Source organism: Hyla sarda, chromosome 6 (genome assembly GCF_029499605.1).
Source record: "Hyla sarda isolate aHylSar1 chromosome 6, aHylSar1.hap1, whole genome shotgun sequence".
NCBI classification, from domain to species: Eukaryota; Metazoa; Chordata; class Amphibia; order Anura; family Hylidae; genus Hyla; species Hyla sarda.
Window position 1 is genome coordinate 274114999 of NC_079194.1, and position 24591 is coordinate 274139589.

Genomic DNA, 24591 nt, shown 5'->3' on the forward strand with positions numbered 1-24591 from the left:
TATTTATGTTAATAATAAAGGGATTGTATTTAAAATAAGTTGTTTGACATTTTGAGAAGTGACCTCTATGATAGGAATTAGGAATAGATTCTACTTATATTCAGTATTGTAATTGTGTTTAAAACATGATATTGCCTGTTCCAGTATGTTAATACTCAACTAGGGGCCATTTGGGGAACAATTGATTCATATTTTGGTTATAGATTGTATGGCTACTTCTTACATGTAGTATACAGTGACCCTCCGACCTATGATGGCCCCGACATACGATAATTTCAACATACGATGGCCTCTCAGATGCAATCGCATGTTGAAGGCAGCATCAACATACGATGCTTTTGTATGTCGGGGCCATCGCATAAACGGCTATCCGGCAGTGCAGACTGCTTCAGCTGCCACCGGATAGACGTTTAAGGTGCCCCGTGTGGTCCACTGACGATCACTTACCTGTCCTCGGGGCTCTGGTGCGTCCTCTTCGGGATCCCCTGCTTCGTCGGCGCTCTCCATAATCGTCATCACGTCGCTGCGCACGATGTCCCGTCATCCAATGGGAGCGGCGTGCGTGATGGCGGCGATGGAGAGCGAGGATGCCGGGGAAGCAGAGGCCTTGCCGGAGCGTCGAGGACACCCCGGGGACGTGGCGACAGCGTTGGAGGGCGACATCCAGGGCAGTGGTGAAGGTCCGGAGCGGCAGGGACACGTGAGTATAACCTCCAATACCAGTGGTCTTCAACCTGCGGACCTCCAGATGTTACAAAACTACAACTCCCAGCATGCCCAGACAGCCGCTGGGTGTTGTAGTTTTGCAACATCTGGAGGTCCACAGGTTGTAGACCACTGTCCTATACTTTACATTGCACGGATCCCTCAACATACGATGGTAATCCGTTCCAAATGGACCATCGTTTGTTGAAACCATCGTATGTTGAGGGACCACTGTATGTCTGTTCCCGGAGTGCACACACCGCTAGTCTGGGCGGAAGCTGTCATGGTCACATGCCAGCTGAAGCCTGTGACGCCGCGGGGTATGGCTTCCGTTTCCGGGGATCGGCGTGTACACCGATAGGAGAGAACAGAACATAAATAGCCGGGTGAGCATAACTACACTATCTCCTGATGAAGTGGGTTAGCCCACGAAATGACGTCCGTCGAGGGTGCCCAGGGGTCCCCAAATGGCCGCTGGTAACATACTAGGAACAGGTAATGCATGTTATTATGTGTATTAATATGTTATATATGTTACTCTAGCATTACCTGGCATATTGTGTATATACATACGGAGGAGGATTTACTATCTTATATAAGTGTGTTGCAATTTTCTTGATGATTAAACGGCTGGGGACACTGTGCCTACTGGGGTGCATGTTTTTTATGGCTTAGGGGTGTCTGTCCTTTTTGAGCAGTTTTTTGATAATTATGTAAAATGTTATTTAATAAAGTTTTCGGATTCATGATAATTGAGTATATCTTTATTGGTAAGTGTAGGTTTATTATATTGTAGTTGTTGCTATCTAGTGGTAAATGAGTATTTAATCTTTCCTTGGGAGAATGTAGGTGATATAGATAGTAGAAAACATATAGGTTATTCACCAATGACTCGTTTCGGGTTGGAGCTCCCTTCGTCAGATTGGAATAACAATTAAAGGACATACAGTGTATTTATAGGCAAATAAAAGCTCCAAAAGGCAGGTAAAATGGAGGAGCGGTTGAGGTAAAAGGTCACAGAAGTGACGTAGATAATAGAGGACAAGTAGAAACATAATTACATAAACACAAGAAAAGTATAAATGCAAATACATTAAACTGTATATATTCTATGAGTTCATATTGGTCTGTAACGGAATATCAAATAGAGGACTTGTGATCCGTGAATCCAGGTGCGCGATTGCACCGAGGCTTGCAGCGCACGGATGATGCGCCGGAAGATCAGTGGTCGGTCTATGTTTATATGCCATGATATAAACATAAACTGTGGAGAACAACTGTGTTAGTAACATACCTCTGTAGGAATAATATAAGGATCGAGATCGGGAGAAACGCCTCAATAATGCGCAGTGTATGACAGCATTCGGGTAGTGAGCAAGGTGGCCGCCAATAGGGGAGCGATGCGTCATAGGGGTGACACATCGCTCCCCTATTGGCGGCCACCTCGCTCACTACCCAAACGCTGCGCATCATTGAAGCGTTTCTCCCGATCTCGATCCTTATGTTCTTCCTAAGGAGGTATGTTACTTACAGTTCTCTTTTCTCCACAGTTTATGTTTATTCCACGGCTCTTTGTTCAAGCCCCGCTCGGCATGTAAACATAGACTGACCACTCATCTTATGGCGCATCATCCATGTGCTGCAAGCCTCGGTGCCATCGCGCACCCGGATTCACAGATCACAAGGCTTCTATTTGATATTCTGTTACAGACCAATAAGAACTCATAGCTTGTATACAGTTTAATGTATTTGCATTTATACTTTTCTTGTGTTTATGTGATTGTTTCCACCTGTCCTGTATTATCTACATCACTTCTGTGACCTTTTACCCCTCCTCCATTTTACCTGCAATTTGGGGGTTTTATTTGCCTATAAATACACTGTATGTCTGTTCATTGTTAATACCAATCTGAAGAAGGGCGCTCCAACCCGAAACGTGTCATTATTGAATAAACTATATGTTTTCTACGATCTTCCTGAATCTGTGAAATCCTTGAGACATCCATCACGCCCCCTCCCATAGACGTGCATTGAGGGGGTGGGGCGTAATGTCATGAGGGGGCGTGGCTATAACACCACGAGCTCCCGGCGTCAGCTCCAGCGTTTGGAACAATTGGTTCCAAATGCTCAGCAGTGGAGTACCCCTTTAAGAACTGAAACGTCACAGAACTATGAACCTATGATGACCTGAGGTGGAGATCCACTTAAAGATAGGGTCTGTTACATCATGATGTACTGAATGTTATTTTGTCGTATGCTTTCATATTCTGTGTTTACGCTGTATGTCTATTTATTCACTTTTCAATAAAACAAGTTTAAAAATCTGTGTTTCAGACATACACTAAATGTTCTGCATAGTTGTGATCTAGAATAATATATTGTGACCTTCCTTACAGTTGACTCTGTGGATTAATGAGAAGATGTTGACAGCTCAAGATGTCTCTTATGATGAAGCTCGTAACCTTCACAGCAAATGGCAGAAGCATCAAGCATTTATGGCTGAGCTGGCATCAAATAAAGACTGGCTGGACAAAATAGACAAGGTACATAGAAGTAATACCATTCTGAAACTGAAGTAGAACACTCGAATACTATTTATAAAAACTAGGACTTGAGGAGGTATCCACCAGATATAATCTCTGGAGCAAAGAAGCTTTCAACTACCACATGTGTGTTTTTGTTTTTATATTTTGTGTGTTTCTTGTTCCTATTAAAACTAACACCTCTTTGAGCAGACCACCCCCTTATCTACACCACGTTTTGTGTGACAGATTTTCAGTCCACATACATTGGCCCTCATTTACTATTGCAAACCCGACAGGTTTTGCCTGGTTTTGCGCCAGATTCTGTCGCAATGCGCCAGAAATTCTGTCTGCGCCCGATTTTGCGCCAGAATTGAAAAAACCTTGCTTAACTCGCGAAAACCCAAAAAAGGGGCGTGGTTGCTTGGAAAAGGGGCGTGTTCCCGACATTTTCACAAAAACCAAACAAATTTACTAAGGTTTCCACAGAAAATGTGGTGGATTTCAGCTGAGAAAAACCAGACAGATCAGAGCATGTGTATAAAAAAAAAAGGAAAATCTTAGTGAATACCGTGGAAAATAAATTGTAGGGAATTGAAACCCACAAAGTAACCTACACAACACTCTTAGTAAATAAGGGCCATTATATATACAGTGGTCCCTCAACATACAATGGTAATTCGTTCCAAACGACCCATCGTTTGTCGAATCCATCGTATGTTGAGGGATTTGTGCAATGTAAAGTATAGGAAGCTGTACTCACCTGTCCCTGCCGCTCCGGACCAGGTCCTCACCGCTCCCGATGCTGTCCCAGGGGCTCCAGATGCTGTCCCAGGGGCTCCCGATGCTGTCCCGCTGCTCCGGCGTCTTCTTTGGGATCCTCCAGCTTTTTTCGCATCTTCTCCGATGTCCGGGCCTTGCTTTCTGGCGACGTTATTACGTTGCGGCACCGGGACGGCATGTGCAGCGACGTAATAACGACGCCGGAAAGCAAGGCCCGGACCCCGGAGAAGATGCAGAAAACACTGGAGGATCGCGAAGTGGACCCGGAGCAGCGGGGATAGGTAAGTGAACCTGTCCGGGATGCTTAAACTGCTATCCGACAGCAGCTTAAGCATTTTGCGCTATTGGATAGCAGCTAATGTGATGGCCCCGACATATAAAAGCATCGTATGTCGATGCTGACATCGACATGCGATGGCCTCTGAGAGGCCATCGTATGTCGATTTGATCATATGTCGGGGCCATCGCATGTCGGCGGGTTACTGTACTGGCCAACTCTTTTTAGAAGACCTCAGAATAGGCCATCGATATCTGATCAGTGGGTTGCCAGTAAAGTCTTGCTGTCATTTGGAAAAAGCTCAAAATTACAATGGCTCTTTTAAGTGAATGGCATCTTAGCTGCAATAGCCCAGCATGGCCACTGCACAATGATCGGAGCCTTCTGCTTGTTCACTGTGTTGCGAGTGTGCGGTGTCTCTGCAGAACATCTGATCAGTGGGGTGTTCCTGATGTCGGCAGCCTGAGAATAGGCCATCAATATGTTTTCACTGGAGACACTTATGTTAATTTTAATGGGAAGGGAGGGGCTAATTCATTACCAGACCTCCAGGGAAAAAAGAATCAGGCATGTCAAAGTCCAGTGTGCCCAAACACCTGGTGTGGAGGCCCCTGTTTTCATTAGCTTAACAACCAGCTGACTATGTAGACAATTTGCAACTGCCTCATCCAAAGAATAGAGGATAAGATGTCTGATCGTAGGGGACCAGCCGCTGGGGACCCCCCGTGACCCCGCCGTCATCACTGCACAGAGCGAACGCACTCTGTGTCTGATGACGGGCTATACAGGGGCCGAAGCATCGTTACCTTTGGATAGGGGATAAGATGTCTAGGGGTGGAGTACCCCTTTAAGTGTGTGAGGTTGGTAACTTCCACTATGCACTTATTCTCATTGATGCTGATTTCTTCTTGTTTTATTCAAAAATAATGTTTTCATTCTCCCTTTGAAAAATCTTTTCTTATAGGAAGGACAGCAGCTTATCGCAGAAAAACCAGAACTAGAAGCAGTTGTGCGAGAGAAACTGGATTCCTTACATGCTCTTTGGGATGAACTGGAATCCACCACGCAAAGTAAAGCACAGTGTCTGTTTGATGCCAACAGAGCAGAGCTGTTCACACAGAGTTGCTCTGCTTTAGAAGGCTGGTTGCAAAATCTGGAGGGCCAGCTCCAATCTGATGATTATGGGAAAGATCTAACCAGTGTTAACATACTATTAAAAAAGCAACAGGTAGGGGATGTCTTTAGGTGTAATCTCTGTATGGTTTATTTATTTATTTATTTGGGGGGGGGGGGGGGCGGTAAATACATTTACAGATTTTGTGACACTAGAAGTTTTGAAGAAAGTAGAAGTTCGGGTTTATTCACACCACGTTTTGAGCCTCTGGCGGGAGAATTTCAAAACTATCTGCTGCCATATCTCTACCAGACACTTGACATACCCCATTAAAGGGGTTCTCCACCATAAGGTGATTTTAGTACGTACCTGGCAGACAGTAATGGACATGCTTTGGAACGATCTGCACTTATCTTGGGGCTAAATGGCTATGTTGTGAGATTACCATAACACTGTGGCTAGCTTTTTGTGAACTTGCATTTCCTGTTAGACTTTTCTTTTTTTGACTACAAATCCCGCAATTCCATTTTCCTCCCTCTCGCACATCAGCCACCCCACCCATTGAAACATAAATGAGCTGCAGACCTGTGGTTTTCAATCAGGGTGCCTACAGCTGTTGCATTAGTTACAGATTGATCTCTCTCCCACCAAGCGATCCCTCCACCCATTGAGGCAGACAGGCTCCCTGTCATCAGATGACTAGTGAGTCAGGTCTCGGCCACATTGCAACCTGGGAAAAATCCGAGACAACAGTCATTTTGTATGCTGTTAAAAATAAATATTGTGGTGAAAATCACATAATAATTGTGAGAAAACAGTCACACACAGGTACAGACATTATAATATGAACTACACTAACTTTACAGCCCCTGTAGCATAGTCAAATAAAAAAAATTCCTGGAATACCCCTTTAAATCCATAAAGCCGGACAGAGTAAGCTAGTGACTCATGGTCTGAAAATGATCCGTACTTATCTGACTTTCGGCTGGACACATGCTAAACCGGTGTTTCCCAACCAGGGTGCTTACAGCTGTTGCTGTCTGGGCATACTGGGAGTTGTAGTTTTGCAACAGCTGGAGGCACCCCAGTTGGGAAACACTGGTCTAGACTCTATATGATATATGTTTGATGCATACCACTTCTTGGTATTCCCAATAAGTCATCAAATGCATTTGAAGTTACATGCAGCCATTTGGAATAGTCACCATAGGGGACATTTATCAATGTTTGCTTTTGTATTTCTTTATTTCTTTTTTCCTTGCAATTTTTTATTTTTTTTTTGCTTACGCGCGACTTATTTATCATCTTGCTTCAGCCTGTTGATAAACTTCTTTCACGTAAGCAATTCATTTTTTTTTTTGCTCTGGTAGTGGCTTTTCTGCTCCATGTCTGAGCTGGAGTAAATTTAGTAGGTTTTTTCATGCAATGTGACTTTTTTGCGACTTTCGCACTTGATAAATCTCTGACCACTGAAGGGCAAAAGTTACTTTTTGCTTTGGTAAGCAATTTTTTATTTTTATGTTGCTTTTTTTTTGCTTAGAGCACTGCACAATCAAAAAGTCTTAGGGCACTGCACAATCAAAAAGTCGCACAAAAGATAAGAGTAGTCGTGCATGCGACTTTTTTGCGACAATTGTAAGCAAAAAAACCTACTAAATGCTTTGATAAATGTCCCCCCATGAGTTTACTGTAATGAAAGTGCCCTGTTAGCACCTATCTTTCAATTTTCGTGTAAGTTCTTGAGAACGTCACAAGAATGAAAAACATGGCTGATTTCTCATTTGTTTATCCATGAGGAGAAGAAATAATACACATGATAAGATGAAAAATGTGTTGTTAATCTAGGAACTTTTAGACTGCTTTTTACTTATGCTCCCTAAAATTAGTGTAAGGCTGGAATTCCTCTTGTTTTTTGGGGGGGGGGAAACACCAATTCTGCCGCATGGCGTTTTTTCGGCCAAAAAACACTGCGGCCAGATGTTGGCTATAAATCAATTAGAAATTTGTCTGTTAAGCAAAACCGTTGAGCCGATGGCATTTTGTTCTCTGAAATTGTGGCGTTTTTCTCCCATAGAAGTCTATGGGAGTAAAAGAAAAGCCAAGAAAAACGCCATGTGGGTTTAAAATCTTGACGTTTTTGCAGGCGGTTTATATTCTTTTTTGGACTTACCTTTTTTTTTTTTTTTTTTTTTTATCAAATTTTATAGGGTACCATAAAAAAATAATAATAAAAAAGATACAGTAGTGATGGAAAAAATTGTATTTAACTAAATGTATCTTTTTTTTATATCGAAATTTTTATAAATTTTTAAACTGATCAATTTATGTGGGCGGGATGTGGGCGGGCAGGCAACTAAAAATGTAGCTGACAATAAAAATGTAGTGTGTTTGGGTGGGTGTTTTTCCCTATTTTTTTTTTATAAGGTAGTACTACTACTCCCAGCATGGAACACACACTGTTCCATGATGGGAGTAGTAGTACCTGTTCTAATTGACAGATCACCCCGGGTCCGTTGCCATCCTTCTATATAATGTATAGATGCGGCCGGCCACTCTTCTATGGTCCCCTGCACTGACATATATATACACCTATTCATATTTCCCGCAGAGAGCTGTGATTGGCCAGATGGTTCCAGCAAATCACAACTCTCTGTGGGATATATGAATATGTGTATATATACGTCAGTGCAGGGGACCATAGAAGAGCGGCGGGCTGCATCTATAAATTATACAGGAGGATCACAGCGGGTGTCAGGAGTGACACCCACTGTGATCTTTCCTTAACTGCAAGTACTACTGCTCCCAACATGGAGCGCACTCTGCTCCATGCTGGGAACTGTAGTACCTGCATTAATAGACAGATCAATTGCTTTGATCTGTCTATTAATGCAGGTACTACAGCTCCCAGCATGAAGCAGAGTGTGCTCCATGTTTGGAGTAGTAGTACCTGCAGTTAAGGATAAATCATAGCGGGTGTCACTCCTGACTCCCAATGTGATCGTCCTATCTATTGCAGAGATGCGGAGCGGCTTTCTCCTGCGCTCCGCATCTTTGATCTGTACTCCGGCCAGTTATAAGAATAGAACATAATTGATTCATATTTCCCTCTGAGAGCTGTGATTGGCTGCCACCATCCGGCCAATCCCCACTCTGGGCGGAAAATATGAATGAGTGATGTTCTGTTCACATCACTGGCCGGAGTACAGAGCAAAGCGCTGTACAGAGCTGCTCCGCATCTCTGCAATAGATAGGGGAATCGCATTGGGTGTCAGGAGTGACACCCCGGGCAATATGTCTATTAGTACAGGTACTACTACTCCCATCATGGAACAGTCTGTTCCATGCTGGGAGTAGTAGTACTACCTAAAAAAATAGAGAGAAAAAAGTGACACACACTTAATTAAAAATCTATAAAAATTTTGGTATAAAAAATAAATACAAATTTTGTTAAATACATATTTTCCCATCCCTACTGCATCCTTTTTTTTTTTTTTTTCTTTGGGTACCCATCAAATTTTGAAAAAAATGCCAAAGGGGCCAAAAACTTAGCTTAAGGGTGCAGTCACGCCACGTTTTTGCAATGCAGTTCCTCTATCAGGTTTTTGATTAAAAAATTATTCCTTAAAACCGTACTAAACTGTATCAAAATGTGTGTACAAATTTTAACCCGTATACAGTTAAAAACCATATACGGTTTGAAAAATTGCATCCGTTTTTAAAAGAAAAAAACATATAGGTTTTTAACTTTTCATTCCGTTATGAATAAAGTTTTACTTGTTTGATTAAAATTTCAAGAAAAAAACTGCAAAGCCAAAAACCATATGGTGCAAACCGGATGGAACTGTGCGCACATACGGTTCTCTACTGTTCCCATTGACTCCCATGTTTTAAAAAAAACATATGCGGTTTCAATACGGTTTTTCACTCTGACCAAAAACTGTGGTAGGCTACGGTTTTGGGTACGGGAAAAAAAATGGACAAAACCGTACAAGATGCAAAACTAATGCAACCGGATGCATCGTTTGGCATAGGTTTTTCAATGTAGAGTCAATGCATACGGTTTTCAATACGGTTCCATACGGTTTTCAAATTGAAAAGGTATACAGGAACTGTACTGCAAAAACATGGTGTGAATGCAGCCTAACTGTGACTATACCATATTTTTATTTACAAAATTTTAGGGTTGTAATCTATATTTATTTATTGATTTCACCTTATTGGCCCCTTTCTGTTATAGAATCTCAGTGCAGGTGCAGCTATGTCATCTTAAAGGGGTTCTCCACTGCCCTGTCTTCCGGAGCTCCGCTCGCAACGTCCGGAAGTTTTACAGCTGTCGCGCCCCCTTCCCATAGACTTTAGTTGAGGGGGCGGGCGTGACGTCACGAGGGGGCGGCCTCGAAGACGGAAGCCCGCACACAGCGTCCGGAGTAATAAACTTCCGGACGCTACGAGCGGAGCTCCGGAAGACAGGGCAGTGGAGAACCCCTTTAGGCTACTACCTATACTCAGCTGTGTACAGGCAGTAGCTCAGGATGTCCTAGATGTGCCAGCACTGTGTGGTCGGGTCAGGTGTTCCTGGTGCTCACACCTTTCTTTTACTATGTTTTCAGATGTTGGAGAACCAGATGGAGGTCAGAGAAAAAGAGCTAGAGGCTATCCAGAGCCAGGCTCAGGCACTTGGCCAAGAAGATGCAAACATTGTAGAAGTAGACTCAAAGAACAGGACAGTCGCCTCCAAATTCACAGAACTACGTGCGCCTCTGAATGAGCGGAAAAATTTGTTGCTGGCATCGAAGGAGGGACACCAATTTAATAGAGATTTGGAAGATGAAATAGTAAGGAATGCCACATCTACTTTAAAGCTTCTCCTTTTTTGATAAACTGCATATTAGTACATGACTGATATTAACTATTTGTTTGTTTTCTCACAGCTCTGGGTAAAGGAAAGGAAGCCAATGGCCATTTCTACAGAACATGGGAAGGATCTTCCTTCTGTACAATTACTTATAAAGAAAAACCAGGTAAGCTGCAGAAAGTTATTAACACGGGGAATAGTTACATTGGCTTTTCCACCATAAACATTTATGGTCATTCACCAAACCATACTGGGATGTTACCAGAACTTAAATAGAAATAAATAACAAATTTATTAAGAAATTAATAACACAAAAAAAGTGTTTCTTTATTCAAATAATCATAGTGTCAATACATGGAGGACACACATTCTCAGGATGATTTAGTAAAGCATTAACTTCTCATTGTTTATGTTAAGTTTTTAGCTTCATGGCTTTGCATGGTGTAATTTAAACATCATAAAACGTCTCTTAATAAAGTTGGCCATACACTTCAGACTGCTGTCTTTCCTAACTCCCCATAAAGATGCATGCTCAGTTCAGTCAAGTGTGAGTGTGCTTGCGGTTTGAAGAACAGTTTGAAGAAAGCAGCTGCCAAACACCTAGTTGCGGCTTATCTCCTCTGAGAACAAAAGGATCAGCAATGTTGAAATCCAGCCGCCTTCTCTACCATGACCTCTCTCATTAGGTAGTCGCCATCCATACACATTGATTTTACCTGTCAAAATGTTGTATGTGTATGGCTAACTTAAGTAACAATGTGAGAATAATTCTAGATGTTTTTCCATCGTAGAATATGGTGGCATATAGCTAGGAATTGTTTTTGCTTTCTGATCTGTGGGGTTTTGATGGCCTGGACCCTCTCAATCTTGAGAGTGAAGGGGCAGCAGATTAGTTTGGCAATGAAACACTTTGGTTTTTTTCCTTGCACAGTACGTGGCCAGAATTAATAAACGCTCCTTTTATTATTGCTGTAATTATTGATGTAATTATATGATGTAATTTTTGGCTTTTCTGTCCCACAGACACTGCAAAAGGAGATTCAAGGACATCAGCCGCGGATTGACGATATTTTAGAAAGGGGGAAATCTATGGTTAAGAACAGTGCTCTAGATGCTCAGGAAATAGGAGAAAGGCTGGAATTGCTGGGAAGCACATGGGAAGAGCTTACAGCAGAAACTGCAAAGCGGCACGCTCGTCTTGAAGAATCCCTTTCTGCACAACAGTTTTATGCTGATGCTGCAGAGGCTGAAGCATGGATGGGAGAACAGGAGCTGCACATGATGTCAGAAGAGAAGGCCAAGGTTGGTTACTTATAGGTAACATAACATTATCAGGAGGAATTAGCTCACATGAAACACTGTCTCCTGGCTTAGCTGGCTCTTTGGTACACCAGCACGCCAACATTTTAGTTCTCAGCTTGGGCTTTCTGTTTAAACTGGCTTCATCAAGTTTTATTTGCTTCTCATCCAGACAAAGCTGTTCACATCAACAGTACAAATGACGTTCTTGTCTGTCTAGTCACTATACATCATAGCTTCCCTAGCTGTCAGGTGCAGGCCCACTGCTAAACACCTGAGACCATACACAATTTGTTCATACAATTCTGCACTGAATTGTAAAGGCTTTCACACAATAGCATTACCTGTTCCTTTCCATACTTGGTGCCCTGTGTTACCAGATTACACATTAAGGGTAGGGTCAGACGTAATGGATCCAGAGCGTATTTTAGGCTGCGGACCCGCTGGTAACCAGTTGTTTCCCTGCCTCACCTCACCCCACCCCCTGGCCTGCTCACAGTGGCAATGCGCCGCTCAGAGCAGCCACACAGGGGTCTTCGAGTCACCGAGTGCACTTTAGTTTACTCAGACATCGCGGAGCAGCTGTACGCTGTACATACGCGCTGGGACTCGCAGGCCCCCTGTGTGGCTGCTTGGAGCGGCAGATTTCCACTGTGAGCAGGCCAGGGAGTGGGGCGAGAGCTGGGGCAACAGCTGAAGGCACATTATGGGTCGGATCACCAGCGGATCCGCAGCATAAAATATGCTGCGGATCAGTTAAGTGTGATCCTACCTTTAGTATACCTTTATACTGTCAGTTGGGGGATGAGCCAGGTTTAAGTGACAGCGGATGAGTGTGGCGCACACTGCTGTGCGCTTCACTCGGCTGAAACTCCCGATTGCAGTTGATCTCAGGGCATAGCTGGACAACATAGAAATAGTTTGTCCAAATGAGTGTTTCTTTAACCCCTTAAGGACTGAGGGCGTACAGGTGGGAATTTCGGTCCCCTGCCAGGCATCCCGGCACATCTCCGAGGGGGGTGCTGAGAAAAATGTACCATGATGTTAAAGTTGAATCACGAAAAAACAATCTCTGAATCAGAATGAACAGTAAAAGCATCCCAGAGTTATTTAATGCATAAAGTGACAGTGGTCAGATGTGCAAAAAAAAACTCAGTCCTTAAGGTGAAAAAGGGCTCAGTCCTTAAGGGGTTAAAGGACCCTGAGGTAAATCACTGTCAGGCTTTTCTGGCATCTGCAGCCTTTCTATTCTTTTGTAAAAGCTCCCCTGAAGGAAGACAAATGCTCCATCTTCTCCAAGACACTTTCTCCATCAAGTACATTCCGATTATTATATACTTTGACGTATATCTGCCTGTTACAGTAATCCCCACCTGACGCCATTCTTTAGATCATTTTCATGCTCTATAATTGCTGCTTCAAACAAAACAGGGGAGATTTATCAAAATCTGTCCAGAGGAAATGTTGCTAAGTTGCCCATAGCAACCAGATTGCTTTTTTCATTTTTCAGAGGCCTTTTCAAAAAGGAAAGAAGCGATCTGATTGGTTGCTATGGGCAACTCAGCAACTTTTCTTCTGGACAGGTTTTGATAACTCTCTGTGTATATGTTCTGCAATGACACCTGAACTTACTTGCCTACTCTTGTACAGGATGAGATTGGCGCTCAGGCAATGCTAAAGAAACACTTGGTTATGGAGCAGGCTCTTGATGATTATGCTGAAACCATTCACCAACTAGCCAACTCCAGCAGAGACATGGTCTCCAGAGGCCACCCAGAAAGGTAAATCTTGAGCTGCCAAAAATGTATAATATTATTGGATGTACATTGTTAATGTGAATGAACATGAACTGTGATCTTAGAATGCATTTTTAATAGGGATCGACCGATTATCGGTTTGGCCAATATTATCAGCCGATATTCCCGATTTTTTTACATTATCGGTATCGGCAATTACCTTGTCGATAGTGCCCCGGCCCGAGACCGCTTCTGCCCCATTGCCTCCCCCATCCCCGGTTTTATTATTACCTGTTCCCAGGGTCCGCGCTACTTCTGGCTCCTGCGACGTCCTTCGCTATTGCTATGCGCTGCGCAATGACGAGTGACGTAATCAACGCGACGTCACCGTCAGTGCGCACAGTGACAGCTCAGGACGCCGCCGGAGCCAGAAGTAGCGCGGACCCCGGGAACAGGTAATTATAAAACCGGGGATGGGGGAGGCGATGGGGCAGTGGTGGTGGTTGGACTAGGGAGGACCCCAGGATAGGCAGGGGGAGAGTAGCGGGTGGCAGCGGCGGTCTCTGGCCCCACAAAAGCCATTGCAGTTCATTGATTTAAAGCGCCCGCTTTGAATCATTGATCTGCAGCGGCTTCTGCGGGGCCGGGGGGGGAGGTTCAATAGCCGATAACTTATACTGGAATATTGGTATAAGTTATCGGCTATCGGCCTCAAAGTTCACATATTATTGGTATCGGCCCTAAAACATCGATCGGTCGATCCCTCATTTTTATATCTGGTGTAGTTTCTCATATATTTCTTTTGATTGGTAAAATTCATTAAGTAGCTGAAGTGAACCTGTTAAATGTCTTGGAAGAAAATATACTTTTTTAAGGTTACCCTACTTTAGAAAGTAATTTGGTATTATTAGTCTGTATATGGGACATGGCTTGGCCTACTTAAGAATAATTAGCCTTTTTTGCACAGCATTTACTGAATGTTTCAGATTCCCACAAGGCAAAAGTTACGCTTGGCAGTGGCTGTCCAATCTGACAGAGGGAGGTCACAAGCTAACCTTCTATGAAGTTCTATGATATTGCTCTAATATTCCATATACATATGAGATGTTGAGTTTTAATATAGAAATATTAATTTTCTATCTAATTTTTTTCCTTATTTACTCGTTTTGTGTCCATTTAATCACACATTTAAGTAGTTTAGAACTGCAGGTAACTAGATTTGTATAATTTTATTGTTTATCATTGTTCTGCCCTCTGCGACTTATGCACAATTCAACAGGAGAGATCCTGGACCAAGAGCTTTGGATAATGTACGGTAATGGTGTCAAAAGATAAGTGCTGTAGCTGCAGGAGCTCGTGTAGTAGGCTTCTCATAGCGTTTTTGGGGCAGTCATCCTACATCGTACTTAACCTTCAGGTCTCCCTCCCTGAAGAGACAGGTAGGGAGAGGGCATGGTGTATGCAGAATATACTTCTGAAGACAAAAGAAATTTCTTGTACATTGTCCTGGATCTTTGAAGCCGGTTGTTTGACCAATTTTCAATAATGAATTTGCATCTGAAAACTCTGACTACTCGTGCCTTGACAACTATTACCACCCAGTGTGCACAGGCATCTATCCACACCTGATGTCAAACCAGTGGAAGAATACATCTGGAGGGACACATTTACAACTTTTCTCAAGACTGATACATTGTAGCAAACTACCAGAAAGATTTGTAGAGTTGTTGCTGATATATTTTCAGTAGCTCGCGGAGAATTGCCTAGACAGGATACAATGGAGAGGAAGTGACAAATAAAGTATATTAGAGAAATTTTTATTTTTTACAATGATAAAACAGGTTTTCTTGTTTCATGCAAAAAAATAAAATAAAAAATACTGTATTCATGTTTGCTTTTAGTTAACATGTGCATACGCAGTAATATGGAGTGATATAACAATTTAAAGAAATGTATATTCTTTGTTCATAGTGACCGGATTACCTTGCGCCAGGGGCAAGTTGACAAGCTATATGCTAGTCTGAAAGACCTGGCAGAAGAGAGAAGAGGGAAGCTGCAGGAACACCAGAGACTCTGCCAACTTAGGAGAGATGTAGAAGACTTGGAGCACTGGATCTCTGAGCGTGAAGTTGTGGCGGCTTCTCATGAGTTGGGACAGGATTATGAGCATGTAACGGTAGGGACATTTTTCCTACCGTCGTAACATCTGAAATTTGTATTACTCTCATTAAGATAACATTTCAGGTGCAGCTTTATCAATATTTTTAAAATATTTATTTTATTGTATAATATTGTTTTCTCAACCAGATGCTAAGAGATAAGTTCCGTGAATTCTCTCGTGACACAAGTAACATTGGACAGGAACGTGTAGATGCCGTCAACCTTATGGCTGATGATCTCATTTCCTCTGGACATTCTGAAAATGCCACTGTGGCTGAATGGAAGGATGGACTCAATGAAGCCTGGGCTGACCTTCTGGAAATGATTGATACACGTAGCCAGATGTTGGCAGCCTCCTATGAGCTTCACCGCTTCTACCAGGATGCCAGAGAAACTTTGGGTCAGATAAAGGACAAACAAAAGCAAATACCAGAAGAGACTGGAAGAGACCTCAACACAGCAGAGGCTATGCAACGCATGCACACCACATTTGAACATGACATACAAGCTCTTAGTGCACAGGTAAGCCATCGCTAAAGTTTGTAATGTACAGTTAGATATTTATTTTACCCACCACCACAAGGTTAACTAACTTCTATTAGCATTATAGTACACGTAGGAGCTTATATCCACGCCCACTTAACTGATCCACAATATTTTTTATAACCCTCTCTTGCTTGTGTTTCATAGAGTAATCATGTTATCTTATAATACAGAATATTTTTATTCTGGGCAAATGCTTTAAATGTTGAATTGAAATTGTAATAATTTCTAATAGTTTTTATTTTATTTTATTTTTTAAAGGTAAAACAGGTTCAGGAGGATGCTGCTCGGCTCCAGAAAGCATACGCCGGTGAAAAGGCTGCAGACATCAACAGGCATGAACAGGCAGTATCTGAAGCCTGGGGCGAACTGCAAGATGCAAGTAGCACACGCCGACAGCTGCTTTTGGACACTGTGGAGAAATTTCGCTTTTTCAGGATGGTTAGAGATCTTATGCTATGGATGGATGATGTCAACCTTCAGATTGATGCTCAAGAAAAACCACGGTTAGACTCCGTTTTAATGTTTTTTTTTTTTTAATGTTATCTAGATTCAATACCATCCTTAACATTTAATTTTTTTTACATACATAGGGATGTATCATCAGCTGATTTAGTCATTAAAAATCACTTAAGCATTAAAGCAGAGGTGGATGCTCGGGCAGACAGCTTTACTACCTGCATAAACCTTGGAAACTCTCTCCTAGAGAAGAATCACTATGCATCGGACAAGGTAACTACTACCTGAACGTGGTTGTATTGAGAATAGACCAGGGTGCATCAGGTTCAGCCTGCTAATTTGTTTTGTGTTATTAGTCCCTCAATGAAACCATTGTCTAACATTAGTGTATCTGTGTACGTTAAGGAGAACATCCCTCACATTTTCTTAATTATGTTATATCTATTCATGGGACAACACTAAAGACATGACCCTCTGCTACAATGTAAAGTAGTGAGTGCACAGCCTGTATAACTGTGTTCAATGTTGTGTCCCCTCAAAATAATTTAACACACAGTCATTAAAGGGGTACTCAGCCCCTAGACATCTTATCCAAAAGAAAGGGGATAAGATGTCTGATCGTGGGGGTCCCACTGCTGTGGACTCCCCTGATCTCGGATGCGGCACCCCAGACATCCGGTGCAAACTTCGCTCTGTGCCGGATGACAGGCGATGTGGGGCCGAGGCTGGGGACGGCCATCATGCCCCCTCCCATAGACTTGCATTGAGGAGGCGTGGCTGTGATGTCACTAGTCACAGGTGCTCCGGCGCTGCACCCAGCGCTTTAAACAAACGTAGGGTGCAGCAGGGAGATCGCGGGGGTCAGACATCTTATCCCCTATCCAAAGGATAGTGGATAAGATGTCTAGGGGTGGAGTACCCCTTTAACCCCTTAAGGACCGGAGGTTTTTCCGTTTTTGCATTTTCGTTTTTTGCTCCTTGCCTTTAAAAAATCATAACTCTTTCAAATTTACACCTAAAAATCCATATGATGGCTTATTTTTTGCGCCACCAATTCTACTTTGTAATGACGTGAGTCATTTTGCCCAAAAATCTATGGTGAAGCGGGAAAAAAAATCATTGTGCGACAAAATTGAAAAAAAAACGCTGTTTTGTAACTTTTGGGGGCTTCCGTTTCTACGTAGTACATTTTTCGGTAAAAATGACACCTGATATGTATTCTGTAGGTCCATACAATTAAAATGATACCCTACTTATATAGGTTTGATTTTGTCGGACTTCTGGAAAAAATCATAACTACATGCAGGAAAATTAATACGTTTAAAATTGTCATCTTCTGACCCCTATAACTTTTTTATTTTTCCGTGTATGGGGCGGTATGAGGGCTCATTTTTTGCGCCGTGATCTGAAGTTTTTAACGGTACCATTTTTGCATTGATAGGACTTATTGATCACTTTTTATTCATTTTTAAATGATATAAAAAGTGACCAAAAATGCACTATTTTGGACTTTGGAATTTTTTTGCGCGCACGCCATTGACCGAGCGGTTTAATTAATGATATATTTTTATAATTCGGACATTTCCGCACGCGGTGATACCACATATGTTTATTTTTATTTTTATTTACACTGTGTTTTTTTTTTTATTGGAAAAGGGGGGTGATTCAAACTTTTAATAGGGGAGGAGTTAAATGATCTTTATTAACTTTTTTTTTTTCACTTTTTTTTTTGCAGTGTTATAGGTCCCATAGGGACCTATAACACTGCACACACTGATCTTCTATGTTGATCACTGGTTTCTCATAAGAAACCAGTGATCAACGATTCTGCCGGATGACTGCTCATGCCTGGATCTCAGGCACTGAGCAGTCATTCGGCGATCGGACAGCGAGGAGGCAGGAAGGGGCCCTCCCGCTGTCCTGTCAGCTGTTCGGGATGCCGCGATTAGCCGCGGCTATCCCGAACAGCCCGCTATCCTTTCACTTTCACTTTTAGCCGCGCGGCTCAGCTTTGAGCGCGCGGCTAAAGGGTTAATAGCGCGCGGCGCCGCGATCGGCGCTGCGCGCTATTAGAGGCGGGTCCCGGCTTCACTATGACGCCGGGCCCGCCATGATATGACGCGGGGTTACTGTGTAACTCCGCGTTATATCAGAAGAGCAGGACCAAGGACGTACCGGTACGTCCTTGGTCCTTAAGGGGTTAATGACTAAACCTTGACAATCAAATGGAGTACACAGCTAAGTGGAAATGTCCCAATTGTGCCCAATTGGCCATATCTCCTCCCCATTGTCATGTTACTCATTAGTATTACCACATCGGGTGTGAATGGAGAGCAGGTGTCTTAAATTTGGTATCATCGTTCTCACACTCTTAAATACTCTTTATGACAAAGAACTCCCTGAGGATCAAAATAAAAAAAAGAATTCTTGCTCTACATAAAGATGGCCTAGGCTAAAAGATGATTTCCAGGACCCTGAAACTGAGAATGCAGCACAGTGGGCAAGACCATACAGCATTTACAAAGGACAGATTCCACCCTGACAGGCCTCACCATGTCAACTAAGTGCACATGCTCAGCGTCATATCCAAAGGTTGTCTTTGGGAAATAAACGTATGAGTGCTACCAGCTATGCTGCAGGGGTTGAAGAAGTGTGTGTGTGTGGGGGGGGGGGTCAGCCTGTCAGTGCTCAGACCATACACAGCACACTGCATCAAATTGGTCTGCATCGCTGTTGTCCTAGAAGGAAGCCTCTTCTAAAAATTAAGCACAAAAAATCCTTCAAACAGTTTGCTGAAGATGAGCAGACTAAGGATATGGATTACTGGAAACATATCCTGTGGTCCAAAGAGACCAAAATAAACTTGAGTGTGTGGCGTCAACCAGGTGAGGAGTTCAAAGAAACTGTTTTTCTTGCCTACTGTCAAGCATGGTAGAGGAAGTGTCAAGGTCTGGGGCTGCATAAATGTTGCTGGCACTGGACAGCTGCAGTTCATTGAGGAAACCATGAATGCCAACATGTACTGTGACATACTGATCCCCTCCCTTTGGAGACTCGTCCGCTGGGCAGCATTCCAACATAAGACCACTGTCTTGTTAAAGAAGCTGAAGGTAAAGATGATGGACTGGCCAAGCATGTCTGCAGACCTAAACCCTATTGAGAATTTGTGAGGCATCCTCAAATAGAAGATGGGGGAGCACAAGGTCTGTAACATCTATCGGCTCCATAATGTCCTCACAAGGACTCCAGTGGCAACCTGTGACGCTCTGGTGATCTCCATGCTCCCCTTAAGGACGAAGCCCATTTTTTTTTACTTTGGTGTTTTTTACGTGTATGCCAACAACCGTGCGGTTTAACTAACCTTATATTTTAATAGTTCGGACATTTACACACGTGGCAGTACCACATATATTTTTATGTTTATTTTTGATATTATTTAAAAAAAAAAAAATGGGGAAAATGGGGTGATTCAAACTTTTATTAGGGGAGGGGCTTGTTCACATTTTATTACTTTCTGCTTTCTTTTCAGCCCCCTTAGGGGGCTATAATATGTAATCTTTCGATTGCACACAATCTTCAATGCTATGCCATAGAATTGATCAGTGTTATCGATGCTCTGTTGCTCCAGTCTGCGGAGGCTGGAGGCAGCAGAGGATCACCCATCTGATGGCGAGGAGGCAGGTAAGGGCCCTTCTGCCATCCTCTTAGCTAATCGGGACATTGCGACTTTGTGCACTTTAAACACCATTGCGACATAGTGGACTTTAAACACCAGTAACAGAACCAGGACGTGCAGGTACCCATACGACGAAGGACGTAAATGTACGTCCTGGTGATGCGGTACTTAACGCACCAGGACGTACATTTACGTACTAAGCATAACCGCGGGCATCGGAGCGATGCCCAGATCATGCGCGGCAGGTCCTGGCTGTTGATCGCAGCCAGGGACCCGCCGGTAATGGCGGACATCTGCGATACGGTGGATGTCCGCCATTAACCCCTCAGATGCCGTGATCAATACCGATCACGGCATCTGCAGCATCGCGGTCACTTAATTGGATGATCGGATCGCCCGCAGCGCTGCCGCGGCGATCCGATCATCCAGCACTGCAGCCGGAGGTCCCCTCACCTGCCTCCGCTGTCTTCCGGGAGTCTTCTGCTCTTATCTGCCTTCCCGCAGACCAGAGCAGAAGATGACCGATAACCCTGATCAGTGCTATGTCCTATACATAGCACTGAACAGGATTAGCAATCGAATGATTGCTTTAAATAGTCCCCTATGGGGACTATTAAAGTGTAAAAATAAAAGTAAAAAAAATGTGAAAAACCCCCTCCCCCCCCAAAATAACGTAAATTGCCCCATTTTCCCTATTTCACCCACAAAAAGTGTTAAGAAAATATTTTATATACATATTTGGTATCGCCGCGTGCGCAAATATCTGAACTATTAAAATAAAATGTTAATGATACCGTACGGTGAATGTCGTGAACGTAAAAAAAAAAATCCAAAATAGCTGCTTTTTTTTATAACATTTTATTCCCCAAAAAATGTATAAAAAATGTATTAAAAGTTTTATATAAGCAAATATGGTATCAATAAAAAGTACAGAAATTTGCCCTCATACCGCCGCTTATACGGAAAGATGAAAAAGTTAGAGGTCTTCAAAATAGGGGGATCTTAAACGTAGTAATTTGGTTAAAAAGTTTGTGATTTTTTTTAAGCGCAACAGTAATAGAAAAGTATGTTATCATGGGTATCATTTTAATCGTATTGACCCAAAGAATAAAGAGCACACATCACTTTTACCATAAATTGTACGACGTGAAAACGAAACCTACCAAAATTAGCAAAATTGCGGTTTTCTTTTTAATTTCCCCACACAAATAGTATTTTTTTGCGCCATACATTTTATGGTAAAGTGAGTGATGGCATTACAATGGACAACTGGTCGCGCAAAAAACAAGCCCTCATACTAGTCTGTGGATGAAAATATAAGTGAGAATATTGTAAACAAAAGGGGGGCTCACCAAGATATATATGTGGTGGGTGCTACTACTCAGTAAAAAAAACACTATTACTACACCAAAAGACAGAATTACTGTAAAGAGAGCACACCACAAATTATGTAATAAATGTATAGAAAATTTTATTTGAGTTCAGAATATAACACACAAGACAAAAAAGGGCTAAAAACAATTAAAAAGCTCTAGCCGAGCATACCTCTACAACATGGGAGAGGGGCCATGGACCCCCTTCTCACCAAAATAATAGATGGTGGGACGGGACCCCTAAGGCTTAGGCTTAGGGGTCCCATCCCACCATCTATTATTTTGGCTCTTCTGTTCTGTGGTTGCTTTGCACTGGTGATATTAATTTATTTACTTATTTATTTTTCTGTACACTGCTCATTTATTTAAATATTATTTGGTGTTTGCATGTATTGATGGTGTAGTGTAGAGGTTTATCTATTCATTTACAGTATGTGCTATTATTCTATAGTCAGCACCACTACATAGCAGCCATATTATTGACCATCAGAGGAGAGGGACTTTGGTGAGAAGGGGGTTCATGGCCCCTCTCCCATGTTGTAGAGGTATGCTCGGCTAGAGCTTTTTAATTGTTTTTAGCCCTTTTTTGTCTTGTGCGTTATTTATTGAGTTCACAATATAACATTTTCAATAAATGTATTACATAATTTGTGGTGTGCTCTTTACAGTAATTCTGTCTTTTGGTGTAGTGAAAATATAAGAGTTATGATTTTTTGAAGGCGAGGAGGAAAAAATTAAAACTTTAAAAATAAAATTTTCTGCGTCCTTAAGGCCAAAATGGGTTGCGTCCTTAAGGGGTTAACAAGTTAAGGCAGTGCTAGTAAATAATGGTGGCCACACTAAATATTGACACTTTGGGTCCAATTTGGAAATTTCCACTTAGGAGTGTACTCACTTTAGACATTACTGGCTGTGTGCTGTTTTGAGGGGACACTACATTAAACACTGTTATACAGGCTGTGCACTCACTACTTTACATTGTAGCAAAGTGTCACTTCTTCAGTGTTCTTCAGTTACATGAAAAATTATAATAAAATATTTGCAAAAATGTGAATTGTTCTAGATAAGACGTATATAAATACACCGCAGACATGACAACAATGGCCAATTAGGCTGGACGCTAGCTAGACTAAATATCAGGAGTACACAAAGTTATCATGAATTGTGATTGTTAGTAACCATTGCTCAAGTAGGAATAGTCAGTCCTTACCTAAATGAGTTGCTGCGTCACGTCACGAGAGAAGACTGGTGCAAATCCCGAGAGGAGAGAGTTCAACAAGAGGGCAAAAGACGCAAGGAAGAAGGCAGGGGAAAATGGAAAAATCCCTGGAAGTCCCTGTGTGTGGAGTGGTGTGGGCTAAACCCTGCTCGCACAGGGAACCAGCGGAGCACCCGCCCTAATAAGGGTCGACCCCTGCCCCGATCTATCTTTGGAGAGTTGCCCTGGAATACCCTAAATTTGTGATGTATAGCGTACCCCTTAATGAGATATAATATACCCCTATCCTCAGATGCAGAGAGCCTTTAGTACAACGGTAGCGCTCCAGGATGTCCCCTTTCTGGTGCGGGGATGTCAGGCTGGAATAGAAACAGTAGGACAGTGGTCCGAGGTAGTGTGTCTGCCGGTGCACGTCTGGTAAGCCTGTGTATTTAACCCCGCTACACACAGACATCGCCCGGTAGCCATACGCAGTGCGGTGGTTACATTACATTACGGCACCTCCTACTTTGGACCACTGTTTTACTGTTTCTATTCCAGCCTGAAGTCCTCCCGCACCAGGGAGGGGATGTCCCGGAGTGCTACCCTTGTACTAACGGCGCCCTGCATCTGAGGGTATCACTTTGCTAATAACTGTGAGTTACCCCATTGCTTTCACTCCCTACTGTGTTTACCTTTTATACATTTTCATGTTTTATCCCCCTGATGACTTATGCCAACGCAAATTGAAACGTGTAGGGGTATATCATATCTCATTAAGGGGTACACTATACATCACATATTTAGGGTATTCCAGGGCAACTCTCCAAGGATAGGGGTAGGGGCCGCCCTTATTAGGGCGGATGCTCTGCTGGTTCCCTGTGGGAGCAGGGTTTAGCCCACACCACTCCACACACACGGATTTCCAGTGATTTATTTATTTATTTATTTTTTTTCATTTCTACCTTGCATTTTTTGCCATGTTGGTGGACTTTCTTCTCTTGGGATGTGCACCAGTCTTCTCTCGTGACGCAGCAACTCATTTATGTAAGGACTGACTATTCCTACTTGAGCACTGGTTACTAATAATCACAATTCATGATAACTTTGTGTACTCCTGATATTTAGTCTGGCTAGTGACCAGCCTAATCGGCCATTATTGTCATGTCAGTGGGGTATTTATAAATGTCTTTTATCTAGAACAATTAAGTTATGTTTTAATTCAGATGTGTCTCCCCTTGCTACTGAAACATTACATAGAACCAAATTCCCTTTTAGCATCCGACTGACTTGTCTAAAGCTTAAATACTATGACATAACACTTATAAGAACCACTATTTAGCAGAATGGATGGCCAATTTGATTCTACTGAGATATTGTTTAGGTTTGGAAAGTATATCCACAGGTTCAATAAAATATTGGATTCGTTATCTTATTACATTCTGGTTTTCTATGTCAATTTCAGATCTCTGAAAAACTAGAACAGCTGCAAGAAAGGCGGCAAGAAACCGAAAACAAATGGAAAGATAAAATGGAATGGTTACAAATAGGTAAGTGTTAATGCAATTTTGGAAGCTATGCCGTGAAAGTCCAGCCAACAAGCTCCCCACTCAACCATTGTTTTGTCTATTTAGTACTTGAGGTGCTGATGTTTGGAAGAGATGCAAATGTTGCAGAGTCATGGCTTTCCAGTCAGGAACCTATTGTCCGGTCCTCAGAGCTGGGAACCAATGTAGATGAGGTGGAAAACCTGATAAAAAGGCATGAAGCTTTCCAAAAATCAGTTGCCACTTGGGATGAAAGATTCTATCTTTTAGAAAAGCTAACAACGGTAAGCCAATACAATAACTATGGGGGAATCTGCATCTTGTGAATATCTTCAGAACATTGG

General features: G+C 42.5%; 1 protein-coding gene across 3 annotated transcripts in view; it reads left to right on the forward strand.

Annotated features, from left to right (window-relative positions):
* SPTBN2 (spectrin beta, non-erythrocytic 2) overlaps nt 1–24591 on the forward strand; it is a 224575-nt gene that overhangs the window by 191320 nt on the left and 8664 nt on the right. For all 3 annotated transcript variants that reach the window (XM_056527360.1, XM_056527358.1, XM_056527359.1), the window contains 12 exons: nt 3102–3248; nt 5252–5515; nt 10012–10236; nt 10333–10422; nt 11280–11558; nt 13206–13336; nt 15263–15467; nt 15599–15973; nt 16256–16500; nt 16588–16726; nt 24166–24250; nt 24335–24531. In XM_056527360.1, coding sequence (XP_056383335.1) covers nt 3102–3248; nt 5252–5515; nt 10012–10236; nt 10333–10422; nt 11280–11558; nt 13206–13336; nt 15263–15467; nt 15599–15973; nt 16256–16500; nt 16588–16726; nt 24166–24250; nt 24335–24531 — 2382 coding nt within the window. The remainder of the gene's footprint in view (nt 1–3101; nt 3249–5251; nt 5516–10011; nt 10237–10332; nt 10423–11279; nt 11559–13205; nt 13337–15262; nt 15468–15598; nt 15974–16255; nt 16501–16587; nt 16727–24165; nt 24251–24334; nt 24532–24591) is intronic.